Source organism: Lithobates pipiens, unplaced genomic scaffold (assembly GCF_037356315.1).
Source record: "Lithobates pipiens isolate NorthernLeopardFrog02 unplaced genomic scaffold, aLitPip1_a1.2 Scaffold_28, whole genome shotgun sequence".
In the NCBI taxonomy this organism is placed as follows: Eukaryota; Metazoa; Chordata; class Amphibia; order Anura; family Ranidae; genus Lithobates; species Lithobates pipiens.
Genome location: NW_027507789.1, coordinates 86,900,997 through 86,927,473, shown reverse-complemented (window position 1 = coordinate 86,927,473; position 26,477 = coordinate 86,900,997). Strand labels below are relative to the sequence as shown.

The 26,477-nt window shown below is 42.4% G+C and overlaps 1 protein-coding gene across 5 annotated transcripts in view; it reads right to left on the bottom strand.

Annotated features, from left to right (window-relative positions):
• Positions 1–26,477, bottom strand: part of TUBG1 (tubulin gamma 1) — a 317,008-nt gene that overhangs the window by 125,409 nt on the left and 165,122 nt on the right. For all 5 annotated transcript variants that reach the window (XM_077459460.1, XM_077459458.1, XM_077459461.1 and 2 more), the window contains one exon: positions 25,972–26,121. In XM_077459460.1, coding sequence (XP_077315586.1) covers positions 25,972–26,121 — 150 coding nt within the window. The remainder of the gene's footprint in view (positions 1–25,971; positions 26,122–26,477) is intronic.

Below are 26,477 nucleotides of genomic sequence, written 5' to 3'. Positions count from 1 at the left end.
GTGCAAGCAAATTTGTGAATACTCTGGGTGCAGAGGATAGGGCAAATGGCAGTGTGCCAAACTGAAAGTGTGTCTCCTACTGTGAAGCACAAGAAGCACTGATGAGGTGGGTAAATGGGAATATGTAGATAAGCATCTGGGATGTCTATGGATGCCCATTATTCCCCCTGTCTCAGAAAGGCAATAAGGAGCAGAACTTTGCAGATCCAGAGCGAAAGTTTGAAATGTGAAGGCGCTTCTTCGGCTATGATAGGATGAATACCCATGTTGACATTTGGCACCGTGAACAGGTTTAAATAGAAGAAGAGGAGACAGTGGTGCGCTGTACTATGGTGGGATATGCCTATCAACAAAGGCAATATACTGAATACACAGTTTAGGAGGTACAACAAAGTTTAGGGTAAACTGAATACGTAAAAACACAACATATATGTGAGCCTGTGCGGTCTATTAAAGTAATGGTACTTTCAGTGTTAATAAATAATATAGAGCATCAATATACAAAATACGATATAAAAAACAACAATATAGAGACAAGATTAAAAATATAAATTCCAAAGTGCAGCGTGTTGCGATAACACAAATAGCATAAAGTGCAGGTGCTCTAGTGTCATGCACATAGGCAATCCTTCAAGTATACACAAAATTGTGACAGACAATATCGGTGTATTGAACGAATGTCCGTTTTAAGTGCAAAGTGCTGCGATTATTCCTGTAATCGCACAGAATGTGAATGCTTCAACATAATAATTTGTGAAAACATTTGTGGGAATATTGCGATGGGAAGGGCAGTGGTGCTGGTGATGGGGGATATATCCTTCGTGGTTCCGTGTATTCTGATGATAGGTGTCCCCTTACCCTACCGCTGTAAGGTAACAGCGTATATAAAGATCTTTAGGATCCTTTGGCGGTGTTTCCCTTTAGTATGTAGTTCCCAGGTCCTGACAAATGGTGTTGTCCCTTTAAGGCATTTCTCTGGGGTATTGCAGTAAGGGTTCCTCAGTGGAGTAGCATGTATGTGGGTTTAAACAAACATGGAGGAAGGATACTCCATAGTGTAAAATGTTTCAACAATCAGATCTTTTTATTTAAAAAATATTAAAATACTCACAAACACAGAGTGTATACAGGCAATGTATAAACGAGCTGCGGGGCTCGGTCTACGTCACTTTCGGTGGCTTAGTGTCCCGACGCGTGTTCGTCACGGGTCACGTGACTTCATCAGGGGATAAACATAGCCATAGGAAGTGTCCTTAAATAGTGGTTGAGCGCCGTTAGTATGGCGGCCATTACTGTGGAGACCCGGAAGTGTGCCGGCGGCCGTTTTCTTAATGACAGTGTCGCCGGAAAGGGCACAGCGGCCATATTTTTGGTGTGCATAACATTCGATATGTATATCACCCGGAAATAGAATAGTGGCCATCTTTGTTTATGGCTCATACACATCCGGTATTTTCAATACCGGAAGTGCGGCGGCCGCCATTGTTTGGGTTATCAGCCACCAACAACGGACAAGCATTGGAAAATTAAAAGAAAAAGAAAATAACCGGCAAACTAAATAAACAATTAAAAAACAAAAATAGACTATACAAAATGCTAATCAGCCAGCAAGTATTAAGGCAACGTTTAATTAAGAAAATATATAAAATGAACTATTATAAGGAGTAATGAATAAAATATACTTATACCTGAATAAAAGTAATAATAGATATAAAATGCGGAATGCATAAAAGATATAATTAAAAAAGTGGTGTACCGATTGAGGAATATTCAGACAAAAGAATATTTTTAGGGTAAGAATGGAAAAAATTATTTAAAAACAAGAAGGGACGAAAAAAATCGCACAGTATGGGTATATTGGTATAAATGTCCAAATTCCTTTAACGCGCCCGGAGATGACATATTTAACCAAGTAAGCAATAAAAGCAAAACAAGTCTGGAGATTATATTTAACATAAGGTTAATAATAATCGGAATAATACTGATAATAATATAAAGGGGAGGGGATTGCTATGAAGGAGGGTAGAAATTCCAATCCATAGTTAGAAAAAAAACCTGAGTGCGACTAATGATTCTACGAAGTTCCATTCAGTAAAATAATAGAAAGTGGATTTATCTTTGGAAACAATTTTTTAGAAATCGTAATAATAAAGCAATTGAGGTCAAACTCGATATTCAGTCCCTTTGGCGTCAATGTGTCTAAGGTATATATCCATTTAGATTCGAGTTGGCTTAGGGTACGGATCTTGTGTCCCCCACGCCAATGTTTTACGTAGGGCTCTATCCCCCAAAATTTTAATTGAGACGGGTCCTTATGGTAAATTGCAAAATGTTTAGATACATTGTGTTTGTCAAAACCCTTTAGTATGTTTTGTACGTGTTCTTTCACACGTATTCTTAATGGCCTTTTGGTGCGTCCTATGTATTGGAGTCCGCAGCTGCACTCCAAAGCATATACGGCCCCAACGGTGTTACAGCAGATAAATTCATTAATCGCATAGGTGTTACCAGTGCTTGTGGAGGTAAACTTTTTTTCTTTTCATTGGGGCGCTTAGTTTTAGTGCAAGCAAAACACCTCTTGCAGGGGAAGAAACCCTTCCCTGTAAAAAATGTGAGTCCCCTCCCTGGGGGGTCTGGGATACTTTTCACGACCTTGTCCCTAATGGTGGGGGCTCTTCTATAGATGAACCTTGGGCAAGTGGATGGACTAACAGACCAAGAGTCAATAGACTATTGGTTTAAATTTTTCAATGAGAAGGGCCTGGAACTTCTCATGTTCCTATTGGAAAGGAAAAGGAAGAAACAAAAAGTGGTGGATGAAATTATAACAGGGGTGAAAGATGAGCTGGAAACATATAAAGATACAGCGGAATTTACAGCCCTTACTGCACAATTGAACAAAGACCTCACAAAAAAAGACAGAGAAGTACAACAAAGAAAAAGCAAAAAAGACAATCGTGATATGCACAACTTCAAAACTGATCGAGCCTTCAAATGGCAAAGCCAACTGGGACATATGGACCCGATTTCTACCTACTCTACCCCTGAGAAGATAGCAAGAGTACAACCTGAGTACACCAACACACAAGCAGGACACGAAACTCAAAATAGACCACATAACATTGACACCAGAACTAGACCCGATAATACAAGATATGAGGGGAGATATGAGAATTACAATCAACACACCCCCCAGAGAAATGACAGGGGACATACCTCCTATAGAAATGAGAGGAGACCATACTACCAGGATAGGACACCCCGGAATGGATGGAAAAAACCTTTTTGGAGGAGAAATAACGGTCCAAGACCACACCATGATAATAGAACGTATCACCAAAGGGATAACAGAGGACCAAATAATGACAATAGAAGACGCCCTCATGACACACATACACCTAGGGGGAGAAGCCCCTATAGACAACAGGAGAGAGGTGGGTGTGGACACTTTAACCCTCCACCACAGGGATCACAATACCCATATGATAGGAGTCCGATCCCGACCTATAACTACTATGCACCCCTTGATCAAAGACACGAAGACAGGTCAGACAGACAGTCTGACATGGATTACGAGAGATCTTTTTTTAGAGAGGGGCAGAGAGAACGACCCAGCAGGGAGAAACGAAAACCCCAGACACCAAAGGCGAACACCAGAAAGAAGAGAGGATGCAGAGGGGGGAAGAGAACACAAAAGAAAAAGAGTAAAAGGGGAAGGGATCTTCAACCTCAGCGGACATGTACTATCCCATGAGGAAATCGGAGTCCTAGATAAAGGACTAAAATATGCCCCAATTAAAAACCTGGATAAATTCCAAACATATGTGGGGATCCAGAAATTCGTTAGGACTCTGAACATCAAGAAATATTTAATTACCAATCCATGCATACCAAAAACTACGAAAATCACAGATGATGTTATACATAGTAACCTGAGGAATAAATCCATCTTTAACCCTGCGACAAAAGACAACAAACACATTGAGGTGTTTAAACGAATTGTGCTTGAGGAACTCAAAGACCTGAAGATAAAGAAACACTATGAACCCAAACACATCAAAAGTGGGATTACGAAACTCACAAAGAGGAAAGACCTAGTCATACGCCCAGCGGACAAAGGAGGGGGCATAGTAATATTATCCAAAGAACAATACAATTTGAGTATGAACTCCCTCCTTGAAGATGAAGAAACTTATACTCGACTGCTTAGCAATCCAATGTTCAAGTGGAGGAAAGCACTTGAGCAGGTTGTACATTTAAAAAAAAAGAGATCCGGAACAAAAAAGAGGCAAACTACCTAATACCACAAGCATGTAGAACCCCCATTATTTACTCACTTCCAAAGATACATAAAGACAAAGTAAACCCACCTCCCAGACCAATAGTAAATGGGATTGATTCATTGACGTCAAGAATGGGACAATATATTGATTATTACCTGCAGCCAGCTGTACAAAACACCCAAGCATATCTAAGACACGAAGCACATATTGCAAATCCTAGAAAACGTACCAACGGATGATGGGCCATGGTGGCTAGCCACAGCGGATGTTGCCTCATTGTATATAATAATACTGCATCATCAAGCCTGCGAAGCAACAAAGTGGGGACTCAGGAAGCATACAAATTTACCATGTATCCAGAAAAAATTTCTCGTTAAATGCCTAGATTTTTGCCTTAAAAACAGTTATTTTTGGTACGACCGTAATTACTACCACCAGAAAAACAGGCGTTGCCATGGGAGCAAAATTTGCTCTCAGTGTTGCAGGCCTGTTTATGGCACAGTGGGAGGAAGAAAGTGTTTTTGTTAATCCTCCAGATGAACTACACACATATAGAAGATATATAGATGATGTCATAATCCTTTGGAAAGGCGAACAAACCAAAACTCATTGATTTCCTGGAAGGCCTGAATAGAAAACGACAGGAACATCAAGTTATCTTGGGAAATAAGTAATGAATCAATCACCTTCCTATAACTGGAGATAAAACAAGATGATAAACTCTCATCCAAAACACACTATAAAAGTGTAGACCGGAACAGCTACCTCCCACTACAAAGTTGCCACCATAAAAATTGGCTATATAATATTCCGAAAGGCCAATTAATGCGGTTAAGACGCAACTGTACGCAGGATAACCATTTTTACGACCAAGCCGCACACATGCAACAGAGATTTATAGAAAAAGGCTATAAAAAAAGAGTTTATTGACCAAAAAATCACAGAAGTAGCAAAACTGAATCGCAAAGATCTGATCAAGAATAAATCTGGTAACATGACATCACAGAACATGATTCCAATCATCCTAGATTTAAATATCCAACATAAACAGATTGAAAAAATCATTAAGCGGAATTGGAATATATTAAAAGCTGATTAACTCCTGGAAGACATCATACCCACTTGCCCAAGGTTCATCTATAGAAGAGCCCCCACCATTAAGGACAAGGTCGTGAAAAGTATCCCAGACCCCCCAGGGAGGGGACTCACATTTTTTACAGGGAAGGGTTTCTTCCCCTGCAAGAGGTATTTTGCTTGCACTAAAACTAAGCGCCCCAATGAAAAGAAAAAAGAGTTTACCTCCACAAGCACTGGTAACACCTACGCGGTTAATGAATTTATCTGCTGTAACACCGTTGGGGCCGTATATGCTTTGGAGTGCAGCTGCGGACTCCAATACATAGGACGCACCAAAAGGCCATTAAGAATACGTGTGAAAGAACACGTACAAAACATACTAAAGAGTTTTGACAAACACAATGTATCTAAACATTTCGCAATTTACCATAATAAGGACCCGTCTTAATTAAAATTTTGGGGGATAGAGCCCTACATAAAACATTGGCGTGGGGGACACAAGATCCGTACCCTAAGCCAACTCGAATCTAAATGGATATATACCTTAGACACATTGACGCCAAAGGGACTGAATATCGAGTTTGACCTCAATTGCTTTATTAGCGATTTCTAAAAAATTGTTTCCAAAGATAAGGAACTTCGTAGAATCAGTCGCACTCAGGTTTTTTTTTCTAACTATGGATTGGAATTTCTACCCTCCTTCATAGCAACCCCCCCCCCCCCTCCCCTTTATATTATTATCAGTATTATTCCGATTATTATTAACCTTATGTTAAATATAATCTCCAGACTTGTTTTGCTTTTATTGCCCACTTGGTTAAATATGTCATTTTCGGGCGCGTTTAAAGGAATTTGGACATTTATACCAATATACCCATACTATGTGATTTTTTTTGTCCCTTCTTGTTTTTATTATAATTTTTTCCATTCTTACCCTAAAAATATTCTTTTGTCTGAATATTCCTCAATCGGTACACCACTAATTATATCTTTTATGCATTCCGCATTTTATATCTATTATTACTTTTATTCAGGTATAAGTATATTTTATTCATTACTCCTTATAATAGTTCATTTTATAGATTTTCTTAATTAAACGTTCCCTTAATACTTGCTGGCCGATTAGCATTTTGTATAGTCTATTTTTGTTTTTTAATTGTTTATTTAGTTTGCCGGATATTTTCTTTTTCTTTTAATTTACCTATGCTTGTCCGTTGTTGGTGGCTGATAACCCAAACAATGGCGGCCGCCGCACTACCGGTATTGAAAATACCGGATGTGTATGAGCCATAAACAAAGATGGCCACTATTCTATTTCCGGGTGATATACATATCGAATGTTATGCACACCAAAAATATGGCCGCGGTACCCTTTCCGGCGACACTGTCATTAAGAAAATGGCCGCCGGCGCACTTCCGGGTCTCCACAGTAATGGCCACCATACTAACGGCGCTCAACCACTATTTAAGGACACTTCCTATGGCTATGTTTATCCCCTGATGAAGTCACGTGACCCGTGACGAACACGCGTCGGGACACTAAGCCACCGGAAGTGACGTAGACCGAGCCCGCAGCTCGTTTATACATTGCCTGTATACACTCTGTGTTTGTGAGTATTTTAATATTTTTTAAATAAAAAGATCTGATTGTTGAAACATTTTACACTATGGAGTATCCTTCCTCCATGTTTGTTTAAACCCACATACATGCTACTCCACTGAGGAACCCGTACTGCAATACCCCAGAGAAATCCCTTAAAGGGACAACACCATTTGTCAGGACCTGGGAACTACATACTAAAGGGAAACACCGCCAAAGGATCCTAAAGATCTTTATATACGCTGTTACCTTACAGCGGTAAGGTAAGGGGACACCTATCATCAGAATACACGGAACCACGAAGGATATATCCCCCATCACCAGCACCACTGCCCTTCCCATCGCAATATTCCCACAAATGTTTTCACAAATTATTATGTTGAAGCATTCACATTCTGTGCGATTACAGGAATAATCGCAGCACTTTGCACTTAAAACGGACATTCGTTCAATACACCGATATTGTCTGTCACAATAATTTTGTGTATGCTTGAAGGATTGCCTATGTGCATCACACTAGAGCACCTGCACTTTATGCGATTTTTGTTATCGCAACACGCTGCACTTTGGAATTTATATTTTTAATCTTACCTCTATATTGTTGTTTTTTATATCGTATTTTGTATATTGATGCTCTATATTATTTATTAACACTGAAAGTACCATTACTTTAATATGCCGCACAGGCTCACATATATGTTGTGTTTTTACGTATTCAGTTTACCCTAAACTTTATGTTTTACCTCCTAAACTGTGTATTCAGTATATTGCCTTTGTTGATAGGCATATCCCACCGTAGTACAGCGCACCACTATCTCCTCTTCTTTATTTTACTCTCCTGGGTTCAGACATTTCCCTCCCAGTGTGTGCAGCAGTACACTATCTACCTCTACCCTGACCAGGCGCAGGAATATTTTTTCCTTTATTAAGGTTTAAATAGAAACCACCTGTCCTGCAGAGGAACCAAAATGACCAGTCTGTGGGAAAAATTACACCCCCCCCCCTCCATTAGTAGTGACAGCACCCCTTTCATTGTGAAGGTGGTTTTCGGGAGGACTTTACGTGGCAGGTTCTATGTTCCAAGTCTTGTGCTGAAAGGAAGGATTAAGTTTTGGCTTTGAAGGTGGCTTTGAAGGTGAAGCCAGAGATCGATGGGTCAGGCAGTAGAAGCATCTCAGAAAAAGGTTTTAGGGCATTCTGTTGTGTAAGTAATACTTTTTCTGCTGAGACATCTTCTAATAGAATTTGTGAAATGCTTCACCAAAGAGATGGCTGCAAGAAAATTCAGCTGTTTAGACTTTTAGCCATTAGATTCAGTACATATTAGACAGAAATGCAAGCCATTCTAGTAAATTGGTATGACTTGATCTAGCGCAGTATTTCTCAACCTTTTTTTTTTTTTCAGTCAAAGCACCCTTTAAATCATGTGCAAACTCCAGGCAAAAAAGAAAAACGTTTTACACATCGAAGCAGCATCTACACAAGGTTATATGCGACTCTGGTTGAAAAAGGATGTTATATGTCATCAACACAAGTAAGGTGAAGGACTGCAGATGCGCCGCCAAGGTTTGATCCTGGAAGACAGGATCCGGCTTATTCATTGTTCTAGTTCAATTAGCTCTGGCAAACAAATTGTAGCAATAGCCAGCTTCAGAGCTGGGCCTGTGATATTAAAAAGGCCCAGTGTCTCAAAACTTTTGTCAGCAAAATCTTAAACGAAGAAACATCTTCTATAGGCACATTAAGATGTTTAAGCCTGAGACGGCAGAATCTTGTGTTAGAACAGACCACTTTTTAATGAATTTTTTTCCGCTGGCGAGAGCTCAATGATTCTCAGAGGGTGAAAATCCTTTCAGGTTAATGCACTTGGCATGAATTGCCATATTTGTTCATGAATTGGGAATGTCATTTTAGACTTAAGAAGTTTCTTAGTACCCAAGGTGTCGTGGCGGAACAAAGAATCGAGTGCGACAAAGTCAAGGCTTTTTTTCCCCAAATATAATTTTTATTGAACACCCATAAAGGGCGAGACCCCGTCATTACAACAAAGATGTGAATATCACTGAGGTTACATATACTTAATTCTACGTGTAATAAAACTAAGCATATTGTATCGTCATCTGACTTAATAGTCTAAAACAAAGAAAATAATGCTTACATAACGCAAGCTCACAGAATCCAACTTTCACAGAAGTGTCAAAAGGTAATAGGATCTCCCCAGTCTCTTCACTTTTTTCTTTAAAGCAATAAAGTAATTGGTATGTAGAAGGAAGTAGAACAATGAAGAAAAAGCACTGGGGGGGGGGGCGCAGAGAAAAAGAAGAAAGTACCCTAATAGGTTTTCCCCTCATCAGAGCAAAGAAAGATATTCCAGAGACTCAAGGTCTTTGTGTATTTCTCACTGTTGTGTTTCCCAGTAAGGACTAATTCCTCAATCTTGTTCATCTCCTCCACCTCCTGCAGCCAACACGTGGTGGTCAGTGGGCACCGTTGTTCCCAGTAAAGAGGTATACATGCCTTAGTGGCGTTTAGTAAATGTCTTACTAGCGATTTTTTTGTAGGTTTTGGCAGGGATTTTTGAGAGATGTAGCAGGAAGAATGCTGCATCATCCAGAATTGTATATTCCGTGAATTTCTGTGTTATGCAGCGGACGTCTCCCCAGAAATTTTCCAATACAGGGCAGGACCAGAAGATGTGTAGTAGTGACCCCTCAACCCCCTGCAATGCCAGCAATGTTCTGAGGTGGTCGGGAAGCACTTGTGTAGTCTAGTGGGTGTGAGGTGCCATATGGATAATATTTTTTAATTTGTTTCATGTATTTTAGTGCACAGGGATGATGTACACTAGCAAAGCCGATGTGTTTTTGTGACAGAGAATTTACGGTTGAGGTCTGTATCCCATCTATCCAGACAGGGTAGGTGTGGTTGTTTTGAGGACGTGTTTAGTAGGGAGTATATTTTGGATATTAGAGATAGTGGCTCTGTACCTGAACAGTACTCTTCAAAGGTCGTCAGCTGGTGAGAGAAGTTTTGGGGGTGAGGAAAAGAGTACAAGAAGTGCTGTAATACCACTGCTTTCCAGAAGGAAAGTCGATAGTTGCCTGTCGCATCAGTCAATTCCGGGAGTGATGGCCAACCCCCCACCGTAACAAACTCCCATAGCTTCTGAATTTTTTTTTTTCAGATTTGAGAGAGCACCATGTGTATCAAATTCCTTAATGAGGTTTGATAGAGAGATCTTGGGGTTTGTTAAGTAGAAAAATAAGTCATCCATGTAAGCCAATATTTTACACAGAGAATACCCTACTGAAAGTCCTTGTATGTTTGGGTTTAATCTCATCTTGCATAGGAACAGCTCCAGAGAAAGGGCAAAAAGGAGGGGTCACAGGGGCCACCCCTGCCTAGTTCCATTTCCAATGGGGAATGGGTCCGATAGCAAACCATTTGCTTTCACCTGAGCTGTAGGGTTAGAGTAGATCTTGCCTATGCAGCCAAGCATCCTCTCTCTCTCTGGCCGATGTGACAGTGAACTGAGAACAAAGTTCCAGTTCACACAGTCGAAAGCCTTTTTGGGCATTGGTATTTAAAAATACACAGGGGGCACCTTTAGTAGTCGCTACATGATGGAGATTTAATACCTTAATGGTATTATCTCTTGCCTCTCTGGTAGGGATCAAGCCCACCTGGTTAAGGTGTAGCAATGATTGACGATGCTGTACCTTCCGGGTAGCCAAGATCTTTCAGAACAGTTTCAAATCAATGTTTAAAAGGGAGATGGGCCTATAACTTCCACATGAACTAAGGTCCTTACCTTCTTTGTGAATCAGGGAGATATGAGCCTTTAGCGTGTCTCTGGGGAAAATGACCTCGGATCCCATCACATTAAAGAATGCCACCATTTGAGGGCCAATTATCGGGAGGAAGGTTTTATAGTATTGGATAGCATAGCAGTCTGGGCTAGTTGGAGCTCCTCCAGGGTGATTGGCGAGTCCAGTTCTTCCTGGACGTTGTGGGGATGGACAGAATTTGGGAGGACATTATATATTCCTCAATGACAGCTTGGGGGCATTTTCCGTTCGGTAAATTATACAAGGTGGAGGAAAAAAATCACTAAACCCCTGTGACCCGTGTATTAAGTCTGATGTGTTTGCGTAGTGACCCTAGCTCTATCTCCAGCTCATAAGGGGAGCATGATTTGTGGCGGGATTCCACAGAGGTTAGTTTGGAAAGGAGTTTGGCGAGTTGGGCATTACATTCTCTCTTAATATGCACGCCATGTTTAATGAGTATCCCCCTGAGGACTGTTTTATGGGCCTCCCATAGGGAGTCAGGGGCGCAGTCTTGGGTGTTGCTCTCTTGGAAGTACGGTGTCAGTTCAATAGTCCCATCCGCTAGGGCTTGTGTCTCATTTATCCGTCACATTGGCCTGAGAGCGAGAGGATGCTTGGCTGGATGGGCAAGATCTACTGTAGGAGACTGTGGTTTAGACGCCAGAAACAGGATCTAGCCAAGGACCTTGGAGTGTACGTTTACATACCCTGGTGATTTTGGCCTGATAACATGCACACAAGTTGACACAAAGGGGATTGAATGGCTATTAAAAGGTAAACATCCTCACCTGCGATCTGTTTGCTTGTAATTAGTGTGTGTGTATAAAAGGTCAATGAGTTTCTGGACTCCTGACAGACTCTTGCATCTTTCATCCAGTGCTGCACTGATGTTTCTGGATTCTGAGTCATGGGTAAAGCAAAATAATTGTCAAAGGATCTGTGGGGAAAGGTAGTTCAACTGTATAAAACAGGAAAGGGATATAAAAGATATCCAAGGAATTGAGAACGCTAATCAGTAGTGTTCAAACTCTAATCAAGAAGTGGAACATGAGGGGTTCTGTTGAAACCAAACCACAGTCAGGTAGACCAACTAAAATTTCAGCCACAACTGCCAGGAAGTTTGGGATGCAAAGAAAAAAACACAAACCACTAAAGGTGAAATACAGGACTCTCTGAAAACATGTGGTGTGGCTGTTTCAAGATGCACAATAAGGAGGCACTTGAAGAAAGATGGTCGAGCCTCCAGAAGAAAGACATTACTATGCAAAATGCCACAAAGTATCCCACTTACAATACGCCAAACAGCACAGAGACAAGCCTCAAACTTTCTGCCACAAAGTCATTTGGAGCGATGAGACCAAAATTGAGCTTTTTGGCCAGAACCATAAAATACATTTGGAGAGGAGTTAACAAGGCCTATGATGAAAAGTCCCCCATTCCTACTGTGAAACGCAGCGGTGGATCGCTGATGTTTTGGGGATGTGCGTGTTACAAAGGCACAGGCAGTTTGGTCAAAATTGATGGCAAGATGAATGCAGTATGTTATCATAAAATACTGGCGGAACATTTGCATTCATCAGCCAGGAAGCTGCACATGGGACATACTTGGACATTCCAACATGACAACGATCCAAAACAAGGCTGTTCAACCTGTCATTGGCTACAGCAGAATAAAGTGAAGGTTCTGGAGTGGCCATCTCAGTCTCCTGACCTCAATTTTATTGAGCCGCTCTGGGGAGATCTCAAACATGCCATTCATGCAAGACAGCCCAAGAATTTACAGGAATTGGAGACTTTTTACCAAGAAGAATGGGCAGCTTTACAATCTGAGCAGATAAATAACCTTATCCAGAGAGAACAAAAAAGACTGATCATTGGTGTTAAAGGGGGCAAAATACAGTATTAGGAACTTTGATCAGGGACATTTGAGTAGTTTCTGTTGCCATTATGATTTAAAAAGAGTAAACAGTTGATTGATAATAGCCAAATTCAGCCAAACACTAACCATGAGTGAGAGATGTTTTTGTGATATCATTCATATTCTCTGAAAAATGGACAAGGAATCAAATTCTGCCAAGGTATGTAAACTTATGTGCACAACTGTATGTTTGATGAATTCTTTAGATAGTTTAATAGCATGCTTCTCTTCTCAGGAATATTCAGACATCTTGCTTGTAGCGATACTATCTTTATAGATTCCATCGCCATACTGTGAAAGGAAGCGGGGGAAGAGAAGGGAACTATAGAGGGAGGGGGAGGGTGGCAAAGACAAGAGGGAGGGATTAACAAACACAATTAGAGAGGTTAGGTGGTGACGGGAGGGTTGAATTGAGTTAAAGGTCAGGAAAGGAAGAAGCCCCGAAAAAACAGTCTGGAAGAAATAAACTTGAAATATCACACCTCAACCGGTAAACGGGTAGTGTGCATTGGCCTATGTGGGGGAGGGGTTAGGCAGTGACCAAAAAGAGGACCCGGCCTTACCTTCCACCCCAGAAAAATCTTAAGTTCAATTAGAAGCAAGGAGAATAATGTAAACTTAAGCCGTAATAAACATTTAGTAAGCGGTAAAAAATAACAATGAAGTGCCCCATGGTATCACACCACGCAGGGAAGGTTTACCCCACTGGCACAGCGCATCACATGAGGGCTGCACAGTCACTGGACTGGTCCATCCACCTCCCACAGACGGGAATTAAAATGCCTGTGGCATATTATGCTATGTTATAGCCCACTGTAATTAACTTCTCAGAGGTTCAAATGCTCAGCTAAGGGTTCAGTTGAAAAGACTGCTTTTGGGTTATTAAAAGGTATCATGAGTGTTGCAGGTGATGCATCAAATTAAACACCATGCCCGCGCTCAGTCTGTAGCTCAGTTCTTTAATGAGAGATGTCCAGTACCAACCGTGAGCAAATGGCCCTCTTAGCATTGAACTAGCACCTCTGCTAGTCCCATTGCCTCACCTGGGGATGCGGGTCCCTGTAATCACTCAAGGGGGTGAGCCCTCCAGCTAGGGAATGGTGCAACCGCAGGGTCTGACAGCCATCCTCCTCCCCCCATTTCTCTGTGTGTGCCATTGCTCCCCCCTATACATCTTCTCAGGTAATGACCCCGGGAGGTACCCAGGCACCTGTCCTGCCATCAGCTCATTGATGTGTTTCAACCTGGCCCAACAACCCCCCGACATGAAACAGAGACATCGGTTATCTCAAGAGTCAGTTGGTGTGACCATTGCACTCCCGGCAGCAGCACCCGTCCCTGAACAGTAACCAAGAGGGGTTAGACTGAGGATGATCAGGCAAAGTACTGGGGTCTCTCCAGGAAACAGCTTTAGGCACATGCGTCTTCTACAGTACTGGTGATGGGTGCAGCGAGAAGTCAACAGCCCCATATTTGCAGTACACCAGGGGGAATCAGATCTCTGAGGCTGGAGCATGGCATCAGATGGCAACGTGACCTGCTTGGTCGGTGGGGTTCAAAATAACATGCCACCATAGAGCCGCAGGGAAAGATGGCCATGTGTGGGGGGAGGACGGTATTTGTGCACAGTTATGAGAGTGGGGGGGGGGGGGGGCGACAACAAAGTGCGGGTAAAGTTCAAGCAGAAGGCACAGGGTCATAACTGGGCACAGTGGCATTGTATGGTGAGTAGACAGGACCACAGTAAGGTCAGCGGAGTGTAGTTTGTGTGCAGCAAATGGCTACTCACGACTCCCGTGTCTCCTCCAGGAATGGTGCTCTTGAGCAGCGCCGGCTCCTTTGTGGCCTGGATTGAGGATCTCTGCCCGATGTGGCGGAGCCTGTTTGACCTTGGGATCGCAGGATGAAGCCCAGTCAGCCTGGGGTCACAATCGGGTCCGTTACTAGGAAGGTGAAGAGTGCTGGAAGGGCCTCCGGGGAACGAAGCGAGAAGGACCACTGGTATTTGCGGAAGGTGACTGACAGGGGGGAGCTCTATCGGTAGCCTCCTGCCCAGATCCAGCAGCAGTTTCAGAAGAGCTTGGTACTGCAGCGTTGCCCTGGAAAGGTCTGGCAAAATATTAACCGCTGCGCCGTCAAAGTCCAGATCTCATGTTTCCCAGGCTTTTTGGGCTATAATATCCTTGTGTGCATAGTGGTGGAGCTGACAAATCACATCCCTGGGCATGAAGGGATCTTTTGATAGAGGGCCTAGGGACCTGTGGATCTGGTCAAATTCCAAGCGCTCCGCCACTCTTGAAAATGGCTATAACTGTCTGCTAGGTCAGTCGGGCCCGTAGCTTCTGGTAGGCCGCGGAGCCCTAAGTTGTTTGTTCGACTCCAGTCTGCCATTTCTTAACCACTTAAGCCCCGGACCAATTTGCAGCCAAAAGGACCAAGCCCATTTTTGCGATTCGGCACTGCGTCGTTTTAACTGACAAATGCGCGGTCGTGTGAAGTGGCTCCCATACAAAATTAGTGTCCTTTTTTTCCACAAATAGATCTTTCTTTTGGTGGTATTTGATCACCTCTGCAGTTTTAATTTTTTGCGCTATAAACAAAAAATAGAGCGACAATTTTGAAAAAAAATTCTATATTTTCTACTTTTTGCTATAATAAATACCCCCCCCCCCAAAAAAAAAATATATAAAATTTAGTTTTTCCTCAGTTTAGGCAGATTAGCGATTTTTATTGTGACTGAAACATTATGGCGGACACATCGGACATTTGACACATTTTTGGGACCATTGTCATCTACACAGAAATCAGTGCTATTTAACCACTTAAGGACCGCCGTATTGCTATGGTACGTCATCACAATGGCACAGGCAGGCACAAGCACGTACATGTACATGCCTGCCTTCCAGCGGGTGGGGGGTCCGATCGGACCCCCTCCCGCTGGATACGGCGGTCCCTTTCGGTGCCGGAGCGATCCGCGATGAGGGGATGGCCATTGGTTTCTGGCCATCCCCTCTCGATCGCTGCTGGCCAGTGACGAACTTCCTCCCCTGTGAAAATGTAAACACAGGAGGAGGAAGTGATGTCACACTCCTCGTGGCGGTCTTTTTGACCGGACAGCGCGGAGTGAAGACACACAAGTAAGTGCACCAACAGTCCACTGACACATAGGTACACATAGGCACACATTTCACCCCAGTCACCCCCCGATCGGCCCCCCGCCCCCCCCCAGTCACAGTGTCACTAATGCAGTGTTCATTTATTTATTGATCACTACATTTAGTGTCAGTTGTGACTGTAAAAACTGTCAGGGCAGCTAGTGTTAGGCCCCTTTAGGTCCAGGGTAGCCCCCTACCCCCCCCCTAATAAAGGTTTAACCCCTTGATTGCCCTCCCAGTTAACCCTTTCACCCCCTTTTACCAGTGTCACTAAGCGATCGTTTTTCTGATCGCTGCAATAGTGTCACTGGTCCCGCTAGGAAGCTAGTTTTTTTTAGGTTCAACGCCAGGTTTTTATAGCGTTAGGTACCCCGATATATAACCTAATAAAGGTTTTAACCCCTTGATTGCCCCTAGAGTTAACCCTTTCACCAGCGATCGCTGCATAAGTGTCACTAGTGACGCTGGTTAGCTAGTTAGTTATTTAGGTTCCCCGTCAGGTTTTTATAAAGCTTCAGGTATCCCCATATAAATACCCAATAAAGGTTTTAATCCCTGATTGCCCTTAGTTAACCCTTTTCACCAGTGATCACCGTATAAGTGTTACGGGTGACACTGGTTAGGTAGTTCGCTTTTTATAGCATCAGGGCACCCGCCATTTATTACCTAATAAAGGTTTAACCCCCTGATCACCCGGCGGGTGATATAAATTTGGTTTTAGGGTCAGAAAGGGTCTGCGTCGCCCCAGGCAGTGCTAGGTTAGTGCCAGTACCGCTAACACCCACGCGCAAAGCATACACCTCCCTTAGTGGTATAGTATCCGAACAGATCAATATCTGATCTGATCAGATCTATACTAGCGTGCCCAGCAATTTAGGGTTCTAAAAAAACGCATTGTTAGCAGGATCAATCCAGATACCTGCTAGCACCTGCGTTTTGCCCCTCTGCCCAGCCCAGCCCAGCCCAGCCCAGCCCAGTATCGATCGATCACTGTCACTTACAAAACACAACACACATAACTGCAGCGTTCGCAGAGTCAGGCCTGATCCCTGCGATCGCTAACAGTTTTTTTTGTAGCGTTTTATACAGTCGCTGACAGGCTAGGGGCAAGGCGAAGGTACACTAGTGAAGAGGCCTACACGTTTCTGAGCATGACAGATAGTGTAGAGGAAGACACTGATCTGTCAGATTCAGGCTCAGAATACGAACCTGTAGAGGACAGCGCCTCCATGCCAGATAGCTCTGACGACGAAGAAGAGGTCCCTGCTAACGTCAGGCGTACCCGACCCCGATCTTCTGATGTTGTTGAGGTGCAGGAACCGCAAGTCCCTCGTATGGAGTATAGAGCCAGTACTAGCGCCGCTCGTCCTTTTGGTGAACTGGCAAGCACCAGCGGCCTAGTACACCCTGGACGTACATCCAGCACTGCAGTATCACGTGGTGACGTGGCGAGTCCCATAAGTGCAGTTCAAGCTGGCGAGGTGGCAAGCACAAGTAGTGTCCCGCTGCCACCAAGAAGACGAAGACAGGCCCGTCGTTCCCATAGTGCCCTTCTTGCAGAATTCGCCAATCCTGATTGGGTGCCCACCACTTCTACAGCACCAGTACTTCCCCCATTCACTGCCCAACCCGGTATTCAGGTGGATACAGATTATTTTACGCCACTCGATTTTTATTCTCTGTATTTCACGGAACCAAACCAATTTATATGCTGGTCAACACATCGCCGCTAATCCCCAGTTGCCGTCTCTTGCCAGAGATTGGAAACCAGTTACGGTTTCCGAATTTAAGACCTTTCTGGGCCTTTCCCTCAACATGGGCACACATAAATTCATGAGGATGCGGGCTTATTGGTCCACGCATCCGGCTGACCACATGCCCGTGTTCTCCAACTCCATGTCCAGGAAACGATACGAGCAGATCTTGAGGTTCTTGCACTTCAGTGACAATGAACTTTGTCGTCCACGTGGAGACCCTGAATACGATCGGCTCTACAAAATTCGGCCCCTCATAAACCACTTCAACCAACGTTTTGCAGACTTGTTTACTCCCCAAAAAGTTGTCTGCGTTGAGTCCCTGGTTAAGTTTACTGGTCGCTTGTCATTCAAACAGTACATTCCCAACAAGCGTACCAGATACGGGGTCAAGCTCTATAAGTTCCGTGACAGGGCAACAGGCTATGCATGGAGCTTTATGGTTTATGAGGGTAAAGATAGCTACGTAGAGCCGGAGAACTGCCCTGATTACATAGGAAGCGCTGGCAAGATAGTGTGGAAATTGGTGTCACCCTTATTCGGAAAGGCTTGTACGTGGACAACTATGATCATCAGATTGGAGCATGTGGCACCGTGCGACCTAATCGCTGGGGCTTTCCCCAGCGGCTTGTAGATTCCCGTCTTAGGCTGGGGGAGAGAGCCTGCTATCGGTGTAATAATTTGCTCGCTATGAAGTGGAGGGATAATAAGAATGTTTTCGTTCTTACCTCCCTTCATGCAGACATGACGGTCCAAATTTCTACGGCGACTGGTATTGTGGAGAAACCCCTCTGTGTCCACGAATATAACAAAAATATGGGAGGGGTGGACCTCAATGACCAGATGTTGGCGCCGTATCTAGCTTCCCGTAAGGCCAGACGCTGGTACAAAAAAGTTACTTATTTCAATTGGCTTTGCTGAATGCTTTTGTGCTATACAAAACTTCAGGCGGGACTTTAACCTTTCTTTTCTTCCAAAGAGAGGTTGTCACAGAGCTTCTGTATCCAGAGGGTTCTGCACCTCACCATTCCCAACCAAATGCAGTAAGCTGGCTGCATGAGAGGCATTATTCTTATGTCCTCCCGAGTACCCCTACCCAACGAGCCCCCCAAAAAAGATGTTGTGTCTGTACCAAGCGCGGATTTAGGCGTGACACCTGTTCTTATTGTCCACGCTGTCCTGGCAATCCTGGTCTTTGTCAGGGTGAGTGTTTTGAACGCTACCACACACTAGTGAAGTATTAGCGTAGGGTACAGCCTTTCACAGGCTAGGCACACTAACACAGAGTCTCCCAAGATGCCATCGCATTTTGAGAGACCCGAACTGTTACAGTTGTTACAGTTTACAGTTCAAAAAAAAGTGTATAAAAAATAAAATAAAAAAAAAAGTAAAATAAAAAAACCAAAAAAAATATAAAATATAAAAACCAAAAATAGTTGTTGTTTTATTGTTCTCTCTCTCTCTCTCTCTAATTTTTTATACTTTACTGTTTACTGTGTTATTGTTAACCATTTTTCATGTTTTCAGGTACGCCATTCAGCTGCAGCGCGGATTTATTTATCTCGACAGCAACAGCGTTTGCTCCCACGATACATAAAGCCGTGACTCCAGTGCTGTAGGAGGTGATTTCACCACCACAGTTAAAAAAGAGCATATATGCCGAAGCATGGGGGCATAAAGGGTGGAGGAGCGATTTTGCTCCTAATGCCGCGTACATACGGTCAAAATTCCGACAGAGGGCTTGCCCATGGAAAAGTTTGAACGTATGTACGCGGCATAACTATTTTGCGGGAGGATGCCCCCATGCTTCGGCATATATAAATGGTGCATGTATGTCCATCATTAGAAGTGGGTGGATGAAGGGAGGTATTCTAATGGTGGGCATACCCACCGATCAATCTTTTTTTTCGTTCAGACAACATGACTCTCAGTAAATAGCTTGGGGTGTCTACTTTCCAAAATGGGGTAATTTGGGGGGGTTTTGTGCCATCTTGGCATTTTATGGCCTTCAAAACTGTGATAGGTAGTGAGGGGTGAAATCAAAAATTTGCACCCTTAGAAATCCTGAAGGTGGTGATTGGTTTTCGGGGTGCCGTATGCGACTAGACTCCCAAAAAGTCCCACACATGTGGTATCCCCATACTCGGGAGAAGTAGCTGAATATATTTTGGGGTGCAATTCCACATATAACCATGGCATGTGTGAGCAATATATCATTTAGTGACAATTTTTTGTAAAAAAATCATTTTTTTTAATTTTTTGTCATTATTCAATCCCTTGGGACAAAAAAAATAAATATTCAATGGTCTCAACATGCCCCTCAGCAAATAGCTTGGGGTGTCTACTTTCCAAAATGGGGTCATTTTGGGGGGGTTTGTGCCATCTTGGCATTTTATGGCCTTCAAAATGGTGATAGGTAGTGATAGGTAGTGAGGAGTAAAATAAAAAATGTATGCCCTTAGAAATCCTGAAGGCGGTGCTTGGATTTCGTGGTCCCGTACGCGGCTAGGCTCCCAAAAAGTCCCACACATGTGGTATCCCTGTACTCAGGAGAAGCAGCAGAATGTATTTTGGGGTGTCATTTCACATATGCCCGTAGCATGTGTGAGCAATATATCATTTAGTGACAACTTTGTGCAAAAAAAAAAAAAAGTTTGTAATATTCCCGCAACTTGTGGCAAAATATAAAATATTCCATGGACTCAACATGCCTCTCAGTAAATAGCTTGGGGGGTCTACTTTCCAAAATGGGGTCATTTTTGGGGGGTTTTGTGCTATTTTGGCATTTTATGGCCTTCGAAACTGTGATAGGTAGTGAGGGGTGAAATCAAAAATTTGCACCCTTAGAAATCTTGAAGGTGGTGATTGGTTTTCGGGGTGCCGTGCGCGACTAGACTCCCAAAAAGTCCCACACATGTGGTATCCCCGTACTCGGGAGAAGTAGCGGAATATATTTTGGGGTGCAATTCCACATATAACTATGGCATGTGTGAGCAATATATCATTTAGTGACAACTTTTTGTAATTTTATTTTTTTTTTGTCATTATTCAATCCCTTAGGACAAAAAAAAAAAATATTCAATGGGCTCAACATACCCATCAGCAGTTTCCTTGGGGTGTCTACTTTCCAAAATGGGGTCATTTGGGGGGGGGGGGGTTTGTACTGCCCTGCCGTTTTAGCACCTCAAGAAATGAGATAGGCAGTCATAAATTAAAAGCTGTGTAAATTCCAGAAAATGTACTCTAGTTTGTAGACGCTATAACTTTTGCGCAAACCAAAAAATATACGCTTATTGACATTTTTTTTACTAAAGACATGTGGCTGAATACATTTTGCCCTCAATGTATGACTAAAATTTAGTTTATTCGATTTTTCTTATAACAAAAAGAAGAAAATATCATTTTTTTTCAAAATTTTCGCTCTTTTTCCATTTATATCGCAAAAAATAAAAATCGCAGAGGCAATCAAATACCATCAAAAGAAAGCTCTATTTGTGGGAAGAAAGGGACGCAAATTTCGTTTGGGTGCAATATTGCATGACCGCGCAATTACCAGTTAAAGCAGCGCAGTGCAAAATTGTAAAAAGACCTCTGGTCCTTAAGGTGTTCATTGGTCCGGGGCTGAAGTGGTTAAATGCACCGATTCCTGTGTAAATGACACTAGCAGTGAAGGAGTTAACCACTAGGGGGCAGTGTAGGGGTTATGTATGACGTTATGTGTTTTTTTATTGTAGGGGGCGTGGCCTGGCATGTGACGTCACTGATAGTCTTTCCCTATATCAGGGAACAGACGATCAGCGACAGCCACAGTAGGAAGCACGGGGAGAGGTTTGCTCACGACCCACGGCTGGGCACTTAAAGAGCAACGTACAGGTACATACTTGTGCCCAGCCGTGCCATTCTGCCGATGTACATCGGTGTGAGGCGGTCCTTAAGTGGTTATATGTGTACTTGTAGTCCCACTGTTGCTTCAGTGTGAGAACTCTGTAGTGCCTCTAGGGCAGACAATCCATTGTTGCTAGAGAAGTCTCATAATGAGTCTGGTGGTCAGCGATTGGACTTCTTATTTGACGGGCCAAAGTTCTTTTCTATGTGCCGCTTCCACATGACCCACCAGGGCCTCTGTTGGCCGGGCCTGCAGGATAGATTTCAGTTCCACATCCACCCTGAAGGTCTGGAGTAAGTGCAGCAAATTCTGTGAGTCTTTTGACAGAGCCGGCGGAGTATTGGGGTAGATCTCCGGGCTCAGGGACCCTGCAAGGGATACAGGAAAAGCATGAGGATCCAGGCCTGAGGAGTGCGAGGCATGTGCTCCTGTCATCTTGAAAGGGGTTGGATTAGTGTTGTTCTTGTTCCGCGTGGCTGCACGCTTTTTGGATGAGAGCATTATGTAGTAAATGGAGCTATATAAACTAGGATAGGAGATTGCCGGGAGCTCCGCTCACATGCGTCTCTACTCGGCCATGTCCAGACCACGCTCCCACAAATATCCAATGCTGAGGTTTTAACGCACAGCAGAAGTGATCACATCTACCCTGGCAAGCATATTACATGAAGCCATAGCATCAGGTGTATAAGAGCCTGGGGGTTCGAAATCTTTCACAGCTTCTTCTAACACCACCTCTGGGTCCTCCTTATTCCCGTTAATGTTTGTGGGGAGGCATTTCAATTTCTGACTCTAGCAGAGATGGCAGGGGTGAAGAAGGAGCTTGTCACTTTTGTGTTCTGTAAAGTGATGGCAGTTAACTGTCCAAGAAAGTCTAACATCGCTGCAGAAAAATCCACCTAGGTCAGGTAGGCTGCTTGTCGCATGACAGCTCTAGAATAGTGGTAATAGTGAAACCTACAGTATGATGTACATCTTGGTTATTCACTTGACACTATACTCTGAATGGTGGAACACTTTAAACCATTACTGGTTTCCTTATAGCTTTAACCACTTAACAACTGGCCCATAGCCGAATGACGGCTACAGGGCGGTTGCTTAACTCTGGGAGGACGTACTATGACGTCCTCCCTAAATTCCCCTCTCGGGCGCGCACTCGAGAGCATCCGTGACCGCCGGGTCCTGTGGATCACGGCAAACTGCTGGTTCTACACAAACCGGCCTCATGTTATGACGCTGGTTCCTCCCTCCCCTCTCTGTACAGTGAGAGGGGAGAGATCGGTGTCAGCAGCGCTGTGGGCTGGATCTGTAGTGCCCACAGCGCTGTTCACTGACAATTAACCCTTAAATTTCCTGCCAATACCCAGCAATGCCCTGCCAATACCCAGCCATACCCTGCGATACCCAGCCATACTCCTGCAATACTTGTTGATACCCAGCCTTGCTCAGCCATACCCGACCATTCTCGGCCTCTGTATGTGGCCAGGCTGTTTAAGTCACACATGTGCTATCGCCGTACTATTTTGGGGTGTTATATTTGGTATGTACATGTGTTAGAAATATTGTATAAATGGATAACTTTGTGTTAAAAAAATAAAATAAAAAAAAAGAAGCATTTTAACCACTTCCAGCCCGCGGTCATATTACATCCTTGACTTTGTGCGAGGATATCTGAATGACGCCTGTAGCTACAGGCATCATTCAGATATCAGCTTTTTCAGCCGGTGATTCCCCTACACCATAAGAACGATCATAGCGGCTGTTCCGCTGCTTGATCATTCTTACAGGAGGCGATAGGGGAAGTCCCCCCCTCCGGCCACCCTCCGATGCTTCTACGGACTCGCCAATACGATCAAAGCCAGAATCATTTTTTATTTTATTTCAGGCTTCCCAATCTAGAGGTAAGATGTGGGGTCTTATTGGCCCTATATCTCACTGTAAAGAGGACCTGTCATGCCATATTCCTATTACAAGGGATGTTTACATCTAAAAGTGATAAAAAAAAAAAAAAAAAAAAAAACATAAAACTAAAATAAAGTAAAATTTATAAAAAAATTAAAAAAATAAAAACACAGTAAAGTGCCCCTGTCCCCATGTGCTCGCATGCAGAAGCGAATACATATGCAAGTCTCACCCACATATGAAACTGGTGTTTAAAGCAAACATGTGACGTATCCATGCGAACGCTCATCTTTCACATTATGCAAAAACATTGGGCTAACTTTACGTTTTTATTTTTTTAAAGCACAAAACTTTTTTTTTCCAAAAGAAAAGTGTACGAAAAATTGCTGCCCAAATACCGTGCGAGATAAAAAATTGCAACGACCATTGTATTCTCTAGGGTCTTTGCTAAAAAAACATTATATATATATATATATATATATATATATATATATATATATATATATATATATATATATATATATATATATATATATATATATATATATATATATATATATATATATATATATATATATATATATATATATATATATTTTTTTTTTTTTATTTATTTATATTTTTATATTTATTTATTTATATTTTTATATTTATTTATATATTTATATATTTATATTTATTTATATTTATTTATATTTATTTATATTTATATAAATTACACCCCAAAACACATTCTGCTATTACTCCCGAGTATGGCGATACCACATGTGTGAGTCTTTTACAGTGTGGCCACATGCAGGGAGCGCCATCAGGCGTTCTGGAGCACCCAGGCCAATTCTGACAAATCTCTCCTACATTTAAAAATCATAATTTGCTCAAAAATTACATAGAACCGCAAAACATTATATATATATATATATATAATTTTTTGCGGTTCTATGTAATTTTTGAGCAAATTATGATTTTTAAATGTAGGAGAGATTTGTCAGAATTGGCCTGGGTGCTCCAGAACGCCTGATGGCGCTCCCTGCATGTGGCCACACTGTAAAAGACTCACACATGTGGTATCGCCATACTCGGGAGTAATAGCAGAATGTGTTTTGGGGTGTAATTTGTGTTATGCATATGCTTTGTGTGAGAAATAAGCTGATAATATGAAAATTTTGTGAAAAAAAAGGGAAAAAGAAAATCTTGATTTGCAAAGAATTGTGGGAAAAAATTACAACTTCAAAAAACTCATCATCATGCCTCCTCCTAAATACCTTGGAATGTCTTCTTTCCAAAAAGGGGTAATTTAGGGGGTATTTGTACTTTTCTGGCATGTTAGGGTCTCAAGAAATGAGATTGGCCGTCAGTACCTCAGGTGTGATCAATTTTCAGATATTGGCACCATAGCTTGTGGACTCTATAACTTTCACAAACACCAAATAATATACACCAATTTGTACTTATTTTTACAAAAGATACGTAGTAGTATACATTTTGGCCAAAATTTATGAAGAGAAATTACTAATCTGCTAAATTTTATAACAGAAACAAAAGAAAAATTATTATTATTTTTTATTTTTAAACAGAATTTTCGGTCTTTTTTCTTTTATAGCACAAAAAATAAAAAACCCAGTGGCGATTAAACACCACCATAAGAAAGCTCTATTTGTGTGAAAAAAAGGACAAAAATTTCATATGGGTACAATGTTGCATGACTGAGTAATTGTAATTCAAAATGTGAGAGCACCGAAAGCTGAAAATTGGTCTGGTTATTAAGGGGGTTTTAGTGCCCAGTGGTCAAGTGGTTAATACAGAACACATTTTAGGAAACTTGTATAAGTGAAGCTACATTATTGGTGCAGTACAACATAAACCTGCCCTACACATCCATGTCACTGCTCCATAGTAAGTCTCTAGGCATACCCTATCACAGTTGACACTCCCAAAGGGGTCTTCAGGATATGGACCTCAGACTTGGACTTGTATAGCCCCCTGCAGCTAACTATATGCACTACATGAAATGCTGAGGTGAGAGTCCAAACAGGATCAAGCAACAGTACAAGCCATCAGCACAGGGTTTAGGCACAACTTCCAAGCTTACGCCAATCCGGATGCACTGCATTCTTTGTTGAATTAGGCAGTGAGGAGTTGACTAAGAAGTCAAAGTAAAATAATAAACTGTGAAGCAAATGAAAACAAAGGTAGAAGTGGTTGTATAACTTGGTGAATTCGCAAAAAACTAAGATCCTACCGAGTGGGGTAGGGTTTAGGTGTACGCCCAGTGAGACGTGTCCTGCAAAGCATTACCGGTGTTCATCTCACCTGAAGGTACCAGCCTAACGAAACAGTAACAAGAGTCATTATAGTATCTGATTGGCCTAGAATATCTGTATTGCACAAATATTTTTGTGGTTTTATGAACGTTATGTTTAGATTAACATTTTTGTAATAGAGACATTATATAAACCTGGTTATCATCCTCTCTGATACCGGTCTAGTCCATTCAGCTGTTCTTTACAAATTTTCTTATGAAGCTGTCTGATAACCAGGGAAAAAAATATATATATAAAATTCTTACCGACTGGTCAGTTGTCAGTGGAGTATATCCTGTCATTAGGAAGTGCAGACGAGGTGTGGGGATGAGAGAAGCAATCAATCCAATCAAATCATTGTTCATATATCCTGGGTATCGGAGGGTTGTGGTACTGGCTGACATTATGGTGGAAACCTGAATAGAGAAATTGCCAAGACATGAAACAAATTGAAAGAAAGAAATAGATGGAAAAAAGAAGGAAAACCTCAAAATGGGATTTTTAAAGCAATTTGACAAAAAATATAGATAGAAGAAATAATATATAATTGTATTAATACACAAAAATACACACAGTATTTATCGGCATATATCACGCACAGGTGTGTAACATGCACCTTCATTTTAGGAGGGAAGTTTCAGGAAAAATCCCCTCAAATTTTAAATCAAGTGTCAGTGCCCATCAATGCAGGCTCACCATTGCGCATCTGCAGCTTCATCTTTGCCCATCTACAGCCTCACAATTGTCCATCAATGCAGCTTGATCAATGCCC